This window comes from Bison bison, unplaced genomic scaffold (genome assembly GCF_000754665.1).
Source record: "Bison bison bison isolate TAMUID 2011002044 unplaced genomic scaffold, Bison_UMD1.0 scf7180017864080, whole genome shotgun sequence".
Classification (NCBI taxonomy): domain Eukaryota; kingdom Metazoa; phylum Chordata; class Mammalia; order Artiodactyla; family Bovidae; genus Bison; species Bison bison.
In genome coordinates, this window is record NW_011494652.1 from 968,407 (window position 1) to 980,647 (window position 12,241).

General features: G+C 47.6%; 1 protein-coding gene across 1 annotated transcript in view; it reads right to left on the bottom strand.

Annotated features, from left to right (window-relative positions):
* Window positions 1–12,241, bottom strand: part of NAP1L4 (nucleosome assembly protein 1-like 4) — a 53,689-nt gene that overhangs the window by 26,662 nt on the left and 14,786 nt on the right. The window contains exons 2-8 of the mRNA XM_010837808.1: window positions 7,885–7,915; window positions 7,658–7,716; window positions 6,000–6,099; window positions 5,653–5,879; window positions 5,278–5,366; window positions 2,210–2,262; window positions 1,497–1,737 (exon numbers count right to left, since the gene is read on the bottom strand). Of these exons, the coding sequence (XP_010836110.1) occupies window positions 1,497–1,737; window positions 2,210–2,262; window positions 5,278–5,366; window positions 5,653–5,879; window positions 6,000–6,099; window positions 7,658–7,716; window positions 7,885–7,898 (783 nt within the window). The 5' untranslated portion in view covers window positions 7,899–7,915. The remainder of the gene's footprint in view (window positions 1–1,496; window positions 1,738–2,209; window positions 2,263–5,277; window positions 5,367–5,652; window positions 5,880–5,999; window positions 6,100–7,657; window positions 7,717–7,884; window positions 7,916–12,241) is intronic.

A 12,241-nucleotide genomic window follows, 5' to 3' on the forward strand; every position in this document is an offset into this window, starting at 1 on the left:
AGAATGGACTGGTTGGATCTCCTTGCAGTCCAAGGGACTCTCAAGAGTCTTCTCCAACACCACAGTTCAAAAGCATCAATTCTTCAGCGCTCAGCTTTCTTCACAGTCCAACTCTCACATCCACACATGACCACAGGAAAAACCATAGCCTTGACTAGACGGACCTTTGTTGGCAAAGTAATGTCTCTGCTTTTCAATATGCTATCTAGGTTGGTCGTAACTTTCCTTCCAAGGAGCAAAGCGTCTTTTAATTTCATGGCTGCAGTCACTATCTGCAGTGATTTTGGAGACCCAAAAAATAAACTCTGACACTGTTTCCACTGTTTCCCCATGTTATTTCCCATGAAGTGATGGGACCAGATGCCATGATCTTCGTTTTCTAAATGTTGAGTTTTAAGCCAACTTTTTCACTCTCCTCTTTCACTTTCATCAAGAGGCTTCTTAGTTCCTCTTCACTTTATGCCATAAGGGTGGTGTTATCTGCATATCTGAGGTTATTGATATTTCTCCCGGCAATCTTGATTCCAGCTTGTGCTTCTTCCAGCCCAGCGTTTCTCATGATGTACTCTGCATATAAATTAAATAAGCAGGGTGACAATATACAGCCTTGACATACTCCTTTCCCTATTTGGAACCAGTTTGTTGTTCCATGTTCAGTTCTAACTGTTGCTTTTTAAGTAAATATAAAAGCCATTTTTCATTTTCATCAAAAATTTCATTGAACAACATATTCAGTGTTTTGTTCTGCTACCTTCTGCCATTTTTCAGGCAACCTCATAACTCCATTTATTTATTCACTGGCTCTGCTGCCTCTCTGTTGCTGCACTGAATCTTCTCTGGCTGGCGAGCAGGTGCTGCTCTCTAGTTGGCCCCTCAGGTCAGGGGCTTCTATTGCTGAGCGCAGGCTTCAGCAGTTGCAGCGTCAGGACTCAGGAGTCGAGGCTACTGGGCTCTGGAGCACAGGCTTGAGAGCTGGGTCATGTGGGCTTAGCTGCTCCAAGGCGTGTGGGATCTTCCCGGATCAGGGATCAAACCTGTATCTCCTGCTTTGGAAAGTAGATTCTTTATGACTGTGCCACCAGAAAAGCTGCTTTTTATCTTTTTGAGCCAAAAGAACTGTTCCAAGTGCCTTTTACAGTCTTCCAGGGAAGTGAAATTTTTTTCCATTAAAATAATTTCGTAAAGACCAAAAGAAGTGGAAATATGAAGGTGCAGTGTCTGGTGACTATGGCGGATGAACCAGAACTTCCTAGCTGAGCCTTTGCCTGGTCGTCAAAGAAACACACGGTCTTACACTATCCTGACGAAGGAGCACGTGCTCACTGGTGACTAACCCCGGACGCTGTCAGTCGAATGCTGCTTTCAGCTGGTCTAACTGGGAGAAGGCAACGGCAACCCACTCCAGTGTTCCTGCCTGGAGAGTTCCAGGGGTGGGGGAGCCTGGTGGGCTGCGGTCTTTGGGGTCGGACACGACTGAAGTGACTTAACAGCAGCACCAAGTGGGTGCAGTACTGGTTGGAATTAACTGCTCGGTCTTCCGGAAGGCGCTCGTAGGCGCAGTACTGGTTGGAATTAACTGCTCGGTCTTCCGGAAGGCGCTCGTAGGCGCAGTACTGGTGGGAATTAACTGCTCGGTCTTCCGGAAGGCGCTCGTAGGCGCAGTGCTTGTTGGGATTAACCGCTCGGTCTTCCGGAAGGCGCTCGTGACGCAGGACGCCTCTCCATCCTCCATACACACTGTGTCACCTCCTCTGGGTGAAGGCTGGTCTGTGGTGGGGCTGGTGAGGGGTCATTTCACTTGCCCTATGATCTCTTCCATTCCACATTCTTGTACACTATCCACTTTTCATCTCCCGTCACAATTTATTTTAAAAACAAAACGTTCTCATCACATTTAGGTAGAGTAAGGTAAGGAAGTGTTAGTTGCTCAGTCGTGCCCAACTCTTTGCAACCCCATGGATTGCAGACCACCAGGCTCCTCTGTCCATGAGATTTTCCAGGCAAGGATACTGAAGTGGGTTGCCATTTCCTTCTCCAGGGGATCTTCCCAATCTAGGGATCAAACCCAGGTCTCCTGTACTACAGGCAGATTCTTTATTGACTGAGCTACAAGGGAAGCCCATTTAATTTAAGGAGAGAATCACATGTCGAGGTTTTTTTCACTTAACTTACGTGGAGCCTAAATATCAAAGTGATTAACGTAACCAACTTGTGCGAATGATTGTCAGTGCCTGATGTGGACACTCGGATACAGGCTGCCTCCTGCAGACGGTAACGCTGACTGCCGTCAGTTAACGTCTCAATTTGATCACCATCAATTTCAACTAGTCTACCCGACCTTGGAGCGTCATCCAGCAAGAAACCTCAGCATGAAACCACTTTTGATACTTTGATCAGTCACAGCACCCTGTCCATATATTGCACAAATCCTTTTTTGTCTCTGACAAACAACGTTCAAACTACCACACAAATGCACTCATCTCACATGCTAGCAAAGTAATGCTCAAAATTCTCCAAGCCAGGCTTCAACAGTACATGAACCAAGAACTTCCAGATGTTCAAGCTGGATTTAGAAAAGGCAGAAGCAGAGATCAAACTACCAACATCTGCTAGATCCGTGAAAAACCAAGAGAGTTCCAGAAAAACATCTACTTCTACTTTATTGACTACGCCCAAGCCTTTGACTGTGTGGATCACAACAAACTGGAAAATTGTTGAAGAGATGGTAATACCAGTCCGCCTGACCTGCCTCCTGAGATATCTGTATGCAGATCAAAAAGCAACAGTTAGAACCAGACAAAGAACAACGGACTGGTTCCAAATTGGGAAAGGGGTACGTCAAGGCCATATATTGTCACCCTGCTTATTTAACTTATATGCAGAGTACATCATGCGAAATTCCGGGCTGGATGAATCTCAAGCTGGAATCAAGATTGCCGGGAGAAATATCAATAACCTCAGATATGCAGATGACACCACCCTTGTGGCAGAAATCAAAGAGGAACTAAAGAGCCTCTTGATGAAGGTGAAAGAGAAAAGTGAAAAAGCTGCCTTAAAACTCAATGTTCAAAAACTAAGATCACGGCAACTGGTCCCATCACTTCATAGCAAACAGATGGGGAAACAACGGAAACAGTCACAGGCTTTTTTTTCTTGGGCTCCAAAATCATTGTGGACGGTGATGTAGCCATGAAATTAAAAGACGCTTGCTCTTTGGAAGGAAACCTATGACAAGTATTAAAAAACGGAGACATTACTTTGCTCACAAAGGTCCATCTAGTCAAAGCTATGGTTTTTCCAGCAGTCATGTACGGATGTGAGAGCTGGACCATAAAGAAGGCTGAGCACCAAAGAATTGATGCTTTTGAACTGTGGTGTTGGAGAAGACTCTTGAGAGTCCCTTGGACTGCAAGGAGATCAAACTAGTCAATCCTAAAGGAAATCAACCCTGAATATTCATTGAAAGGACTGATGCTGAAGCTGAAACTCCAATACTTAGCCGACCTGATGTAAGAACCAACTCACTAGAGAAGACTTTGATGCTGGAAAAGACTGAAGGCAGGAAGAGAAGAGGGCGGACAGAGGATGAGACGGCTGGATGGCGTCACCGAATTGATAGACGTGAGTTTGAGCAAGCCCCGGGAGATGGTAAAGATCATAGAAACCTGGAGTGCTGCAGTCCATGGGGCTGAAGAGTCAGACACAGCTGAGCGACTGGACAACCACCATCACTTCCAGAACCATCTTACAGGAAGAAGTCGAAATTTCTTTTGCCAACCTAACACAAATAATCAAACACGGCAGAAAGGCCCAATCTCACAAAATATCCAAAAGAATTTAAATTTAAAAGAATTGCTGTCTTGGACTTCCCTGATGGTTCAGTGGGTAAGACCCTACCTTCCAATACTGGGGACACAGGTTCGATCCCCGGTCTGGGAAGATCGCACATGCCACTGGCAGCCTAGTCCGTGTGCCACAACTACCGAACCTGCTCCTGAGCAGGAGAAGCCCCGCTGCCCGCAACTCAAGGAAGCCTGCACACGGCAGAAGATAAACTAACAATAAAATGGAAAGTAAAACAAAACAAAACTGCTATCTTTTATCAAATTGGCAATTAAAAAAAAAAAATTCCCAGGTTTGATGAAGCTGAGGGCAGAGGCCCTCTTACTGACCCATTTTTCTTAAGGACAAATGAGAACCTTGAAAATATCCTTTGTCTCAACTTCTCCTCAGAATTTAGTCTAAGAAAACAACCAAATATTTATGGACTGGATGACCGCTGATGTCAAAGTTAAAGACTGGGAACAGGGACAAGATGAACAGGATGAAAACAGGGCCGGTGTACAACGTGTTCCCAAAGAATCAGTGCTCCTACCAGCACAGCAAAGGAGAAACCAGAGATAACAGGCGTCGTGCTGAGCCAGAGCGCGACGGGCGCCTCAGCCCTTCGGCACTCTTTACCTTCTAAGAAGTAGCTTCATTTGGGTGCCTTACTGTTATAAATCATAAGAGGGGGAAAAAACACTGTAAATCCATCAAAATCATGTATTTAACCCAAAGCCCTGAGTCACAACCTGGAAAAAACAGCAGACTCCTGGGCCTTCAAAGATGCACACAGCCCCTGCTTCGGGCCTGGGTCCCGCCTGGAGTCCTCCTCCGGGGGGGGGCAGGCATCAGGCTAGGAGGACACAGCGCCCGCAGCTCTCAACACGGCACTGCTCAGAAGGTGCGGCCGTCCAGGGGGCCGGGACCATGGCCGTCAAAACCCACTCAAGTCCCTTATGTATAAGAGGGCAGCGTGTGCACACATATAACCTCAGCATGTCCTTCAATATACTGTAAATACAACGTGAATGCTATGTAAATAGTTCTCCTTTCTGCAACTTCCTGGAAAAATTCTGTCCCCCAATGTTTGATCCTCCATTGGCTGAATCTGCAGATATGGACGGCCTAGTGTCCTGGGACAGCCTCGATCACAGAGGCCCCATCTTGGGACAACCAGGCAAGCGCAGTGTGGACAGAGGTGGTGCACCCCAGGCTCCCAACCACAGAAACTGAGCAAGATGCCCGGAGAAGGCAGGGCAGGAATTTATGGCACTGAACACATCAACACCTGCGCTTCTCTTCCACACTAATTACGCAACTTAGAGGTTAACTTCGTACTCTTCAAATCAGAACAACACGGGGCTCAAGCCAACTGGACTCGACACGGTTCCCAGCTGGCCTCCAAACAGTGGCAGCACCCGCGCAGCCTTGTCCCCACGACAGGCACCTCACACGCAGCACGCAACACAGGGCTAGTTCCACCCCACGGACCGCCTGCCGCTCCCGTCTCCTCTCAGCCAGCGCCCCCACGCGCCCAGGGTCTGCAGCGGGAAAGGAGAAACCAACGTTCTCGCTCGTTTCCCCAGCTCACCCCAGGTCACCGCCTACCACCACACACACTGATCCAGTCTGCAGCCCCTCACAGAACCCCTCCCTCGAGCTCATCTCCCGGAACACCCTCTCTCTGGGCAGAGCAGACCCCCAGCGTGCCCTGCCTGTGACATCACCCCGTTCTGTGCGGGGGCGCCCGTGGAGACGGTGGACACACTGAGGCCCAGCCCTGCCCTGCGAAGGCCGTCCAAAGGCCCCAAGCGCGGGTGTCCTCACACGCCCGGGACAGGGCTTGCCCAAGTGAGCAGGCCTGGCGCCACAGGCTGGCGGGGCCGAGCAGGCAGCACGGGCTCCCTGGGCCCCCCTCCGGCCCTTCCTGCACAGGTGAAGTCCTCTCAAGGCTCCAGGACGGCCCAGGGAGCCCGACCCGCCACACCACCTTCACCACAGGCCTGCGTCCTCTGCCAGGCTTTAACCTGTGCTCGTCTCTGGAGCCCCAGGGCCTGCTCTCACAGCAGGCAAGGTCTACTGAATGAAAGCATACTTGTTAATCTTAAGAACCCAAAGAGTTTTCTTTCTTTGTTTCTTAAAGTTGCATCAAGTCTCGTTCAGGGCATACTTACGTCTCGATGTAGCTTGAAGGAGTGTGGGAGACGTTGTCAAGTCGTTCCTGCAAAGCTGCCAAAACTTGAGGATTCTGCATTACCTGATCTGTGAGCTTTTCTGTTAAGAGTTAAAAAAAAGACAAAGCCAAAAAAACATAACATACACCCACCACACAACAGTCAACAGTAAAAAACATTTTTTTCAAAAATAATTATTTTTTGGAGAAGGAAATGGCTACCCACTCCAGTATTCTTGCCTGGGAAATCCCATGGACAGAAAAGCCTGGAAGGTTACAGTCGATGGGGTCACAACCGAGCAACTAAACAACAAAATACCACGGCACACAGAGCTGTGACAAAGTGAAAAGTGTCAAAACACTTATTTTTAAAGGGTTTTAAAGGCATAACCTACGTCAGTCACCAAGTGGGCGGTTACGAACGTACACAGGGCGCCCGAGGGTCCTGCCCTCGCCTGAGCGATGGAAGCCCCCACCTCCCAGCGAGGACATGGTCACCAGTCACACACACGCTGTGCTGACCCCCAGTGAACAGAGGACCCTGAGGGCCATCAGCCCTCCTGAGAACCGGCACAGCCCTGGCTCATGACACACGCTCTGCCCTGAACCAACCAGCCCTCAGCGACATTACAGAAACCCAGAGTCCGCGTCCTCACCTGACTCGAGAGGAAGCACAGACCCAGAGCACTGCCCACCCTTCTGTAAGACGGTGACGAGAGCAAGCTGAATACGACAGCAGGCACTCTCTTTTAACATTTAACTACAAGGACAGTGGCTAACGTGAAGCACTGTGCACGTATATGACACAGATGTGACTGTGTGTCTGTAGAACTGTACACACGCACAGCACGTAAATACTGAACACACACACAGCTCTGGCTCCAGCCGCCGAAAGGCCTATAAACCGACAGCACGTACGTTCTGGTTTCTAAATCTCTGTCCCCACTAAAAGACACAGGGCTCCTGGCATAAATGTGGACTTCAGGTCTGGGGTAAGGAAAGCTCAACAGACAGTGGAACATCCCCTGTGCCACAATGGCAGAGAGGACCCAAAACGGATGGAGACAAAGCAAAGGGGCACGGAGGCCAGCTCTAAGGGGCCTCCACAGGCCACATGGGACAACCTGCACCCCAAAAAGAACAACGATGGCAAATAATAGAACACAGAACAAAAAGCAAACCCGTGAGTCTACATAATGTTAGAAAGGGACAACGGGAAGTGCTTCTTTACGGATGTTATCTGTCAGTCAGATTGACAGAAGCAGGAGAACACCCTCTGCTGCCCACCAAGGTCATCCCCGATCCAGCTAGGACCATCAGTGCTGTCCGAATCCCCATGCGAGCGTCTCAGGGTACGCAAGAGGCCCACAGAACGAGGTGTCTGACAGCTTGGTGACTACAAGGTCCCTGTCAGTGGAGAGACTGGCGGACGCAGGCTTCCCCCGTCAGCCTGAGGTGCCTGCTGGTCACCTGACTTCTGCCAGGTCTGAATGAAGCGCTGGCCTTCATTTTAATCATTCTAACTCTGCTAAAGCCTCTGAAGTACAATAACCCAGAACTTGAATTCCTTGTTCTATTTTACTAAAAGGTTCAAGAGTAAGAGCCCCCACTCTGCATGCAAGTTCGCCAGAGGCTCACCCTCCCACACGCAGCACTAACCTGTATTACTTGCATTTTTAGCAGCTTCCAAGGAATCTGAAGGAACCCCATCTGAAAAACTAAAATCGTATATTTAAAAGTATTAGTCTCCACAAAGTTTCAAGACAGACAACACGGGCCATTTTTCTTATCTAATGAGAGCCGTCAGCTGCAGAACCTGATGACACCTGGCCCCGGCGCACCAACTAAAATGTACACTCCAGCAAGCAGAGTCCGCTCTGCCTTACCTGTTATCTGCCATCTGAATGTCTTTATCTCCTACAAATTAAAAAAGAATGAACATTACCACAACATTACTACAAACATTCACAAACAAAAGCATTTCAAACCCGTTCTTCTAACAGTGACTTTCTGAGATGAGGGTGAGGACCTCCCAGGGAGGGAATGCTCTGGGGCGCTGGGAACGTTCCAGACCTTGAATGGGGTACTGGTTACCTGGATACATACACTTGTCGAAACTCAGCAAATTATACAAACTATATGCGTTTCAGTGCAAGCACATTTCGCTCATAAAACTTTCTCTTGTTCGCACTAAAACGACCAGATTTCAGAATAATGACAATTAATCAATTTTAACTTGTGTTTATAGCAAGTTTTAGAAACAGGAACACTTATTTATGGTAGGCCAATTATTTCAGAGTAATTCAAAGCATTTACTGGTGTTCATATTGTTTTTAAACTGCAACTTACGTGATGAGTTTAAAATTTTATTACGTATGGTCTTTTTTTTTTTTTCCTGGCAAGGCACATCTATTTTGGATGGTCTTTTAATACTCAGAACCACTCTGTAAAATAGGTACTACCGCTATGGGCATAAAAAGGCTGAGGAACTTCCTCTGTCACAAAACTGAAACCGTCTGGGACTGAATCTACGAGTTGTACACTGAAGATGCAGTGCTTGTGTGAAAGCACCATGTAACACACTCAGGATGATCCCACTCTCACAAGAGACATAAAGACAAGACTAGCTCCACATCAGGCGACTGTCTACCCATAAAAGGCGGGTTCTAAGACATTTACTCCTTAGAGACCCTGATAGTAACCCTATCCAAATGCACAGGTAAAGAGTCGGGCTTGGTGATCAACCTTCTTAGTCCTACGTTTAGCAACAACCCCCCCATCCCGGGGCTCCGAGGGGCATTTTCAGGCTGATAGCTGGTGGATGTCTCCTTCCTGGGCATCTGAACAAAGCAGAAACCCTTTGATCAGTGCCCTGGGGTCATAGAGAACAATAACCCTTCCTAGTTAGGAAAAATAGCTCCAACTGGAATTTATGAGCTACAACTGCTTTAACTGCATCTTGTTTCAAAATAAAACATGCTAACTAGTGGCGGCTCAGCCGGTAAAGAATCCGCCTGCAATGCCGGAGACCTGGGTTCGATCCCTGGGTCGGTAATATCACCTGGAAAAAGAAATGGCAACCCACTCCAGTATTCTTGCCTGGAAACTCCTAGGGACAGATGAGCCTGGCGGGTCCACGGGGTTGCAAGAGTCAGACACAACTGAGCAACTGAACTACTACCAACTATTTTAAGAATTGAACATAGTACATAAATGTTACATTATCTTTTTCAAAAGCTAAACGATTTAAGCAAATGAAAACCAGCAATGGAAAAACACTCTCCAAGGGTCCCCATCACCTCCTACTGAGTCCACAGTCACCCCACACAGAAACTCGAATCCCCGTGCTTCCCAGCTCAGCTCCCCTGCAGTCGGCCGCATACATACAGCTGCACCCGGGCTACTCCCAGGCTTATATTCTGCCGTTTCACATACTATAAACGCAAAACACGAGACAGGCAGGCCTTCAAAACATCTGATGACATGTTAAAAGCTAACATACTTAGCTTTTACCAGCTGTTAAATACCAAAGCCTTTTCCCCCAGGATGTACCTCTGGTAGTGTCTACATGAAGACATCTCAGTTTACAGGGCTTCCCCCATCCCAGGTTAGTCTTCACAGCAACAGGAGATTGTGACTGCAGGATTCCTGGGCCAAAGACTAGGAAAGGATTCTGACACCTACTGCCAAGTTGGTTAATCACTGAAACCAACGATCACTTGGCTACGTAAGTAAACCCTGCACCGCCTAACACACACACATGCACCAACCCCTTCTGTGCAGACCGCACGCAGCACCTGCTCCCTGCTGCCGCAGCCTCACTGCCGGCTTAACAGCCACGGCCCACTTTCACCACCCTATCAGGCCACACCTGATGCCAACCCCTTCTGTGCTGGCGAGGAACGTGCGTAAGGCGCCTCCCCACACGGACTCTAGCAAGGAGGCGCACCCCGGGGCACAGAGGACGACGCTGAGGAAGGGAAAGCTGAGGTGCCTGACCCGAGGTCACATGGCTAGCACGGTGTGTTTCTGTCAATCTAGAAGTGTTAGGGGAAGCATACTGATCGAAACTGCCCACCCTGGCCAGGCACCATAGTAACCATCTGCATGAGTTGTTTTACAAGAGGTCCTGTTAAGGAACATGGAACTAATAAACCACCACCAACCGAAAGAATTCGGGAAAGGTCAAAAGGAGACACATGTCCGACCACCTCCCAGAATCCTTCTCTCTGACATCCATCTTGGCTGAACAAGGCATGCGCCACCAGGAAGGTCTCCGAGTCAGAATGACTGGTTAAGGACAACCCGGAAACTAACCTGGACTCTTCTTCGCTGAGACTGACATCCTGACCACTCGGGGTACTCAGGGGCCAGCTTGCCTGCCAATGGACCAGACCCAGCGGCCACAACTGGGACCCTTTTGTCCCTGGTCTCCTCCTGACGCAGACAACTGGCCAGAGTGCCCTGACTGGGTAAGGAATAAGAGACTTTATTGACCTCTGCCCTTCCCTCTCCTTAACCCTTCCCTTCCTTCCCTGTTTTTCTAGTCCCCCGATTCTGGACGCAGGAATCTGGTCGAAGGGCCTCAGCCCGAGATGATGATTGGAGACTGATCACCTCCTCTTGGCAGAGAACTCGAATTCTGGTTCTGGTCTGGTCTGATTTCTGGTAGGGCCGAGTTCCAGTCCTCCCTTCTCCGGAGGCCCAGGGTAAAGTCCTGTAACGCCTGGGTGTCTGTAGGTGGCAGGAGATGTCTGTAAGGCCACCCCTTTTGCCCCGCTCTCCCGCCTCCTCCCTCTTCTTCTTTCAACCTGGCTTCCTTTCCTCCCTTTGAAATCTTTGAAGACCTGAGATATTTTCCTTTGTTAGTACTTGGATCTGAAGTTGTGTCTCTATAGGAGGTTTTCTGAGAGACTGTATTCTTGTGTTTAAGGGAGTGTCTGATGAGGACTGCCAGGTTTACATGTGTGTGTTTTAACTCTGTGTTCTGTGTTGTGATTTTTGATGGCCATTTTGCTTTGTCTGGCCACCATTTGGTTTAGACCTGCTGCCATTTTGTTAGAACTTGATTTTCTTTCTCTGTGCCTTGTTCTCTCAGGAACACTTATCCAAACCATCTCTAACCCCTGAGACTGAGGGAAAATGGGGAAAAGCCTTTAAAAATTTTATTTCAATTGTTTTTTTATGAACTAGTAAATTTTATATTGTAATACCTAATTCATGACTAAACTTAGAAAATGAAGCTAGATCTTGTGTTGTGTCTGTCTAAATATGTCTTGGTATGTCTTTGTCTCTGGATAATATTTTTGAGATTAATTTGTAAATGAGCTCTATTTAATTGGCTTAAAGAAAAGAGCTTACAAATCAAATAATTCTAAATTAAACAATAAATTCCAGGTTCATGTGAACTGGGAAATATTCAGTATTAAATACCTGATATTAATGTTTGTTTGTTAACCTATCTAATATAAACATGTCTTAGAATAATTAACATTAAGTAAAATATTTTCATTGTACCTAGGTTTAATATAAGTTAAATATTATCATACCTGTTACAAGTTTGTTAATAAGGAAATTACCTTGAGTGAAGCAACTTCTAAAAAAAAAATGCCCCACACTATGCAGTGTGGAGGTTTGGGACTCGGTAGTTTTGAAAGACAATTCTGCTAGGCTGTCTACATGGGTCTGTTGATACTGGAACGCTCTGACACAAGCATTAAAAGTTAAAGCTGTGAATCAGGAGACTCCTAATTACCTTTCTAAGTTCAGCTACTCCACCCCACGGCAACAAGCCCTCGGTAGATCCCATCCTCTCTGTCGTCCCATCTCATCCTCTGTCGCCCCCTTCTCCTCCTGCCTTCAATCTTTCCCAGCATCAGGGTCTTTTCCCATGAGTCAGCTCCTTGCATCACGTGGCCAAAGGATCGGAGCTTCAGCTTCAGCATCAGGCCTTCCAATGAATATTCAGGGTTGATTTCCTTTAGGATTAGCTGGTTGGATCTCCTTGCTGTCCAAGGGACTCTTCACGTCTTCTCCAACACCACAGTTCAAAAGCATCAATTCTTTGGCACTCAGCCTCCTTTGTGGTCCGACTCTCATATCCATACATGACTGTGGACATACATGAATACAGACCTTTGTCAGGAAGTGATGTCTCTGCTTTTCAACACACCGTCTAGGTTTGTCATAGTTATTCTTCTAAGGCGCAAGCGTCTTTTAATTTTGTGGCTGCAGTCACTGTCC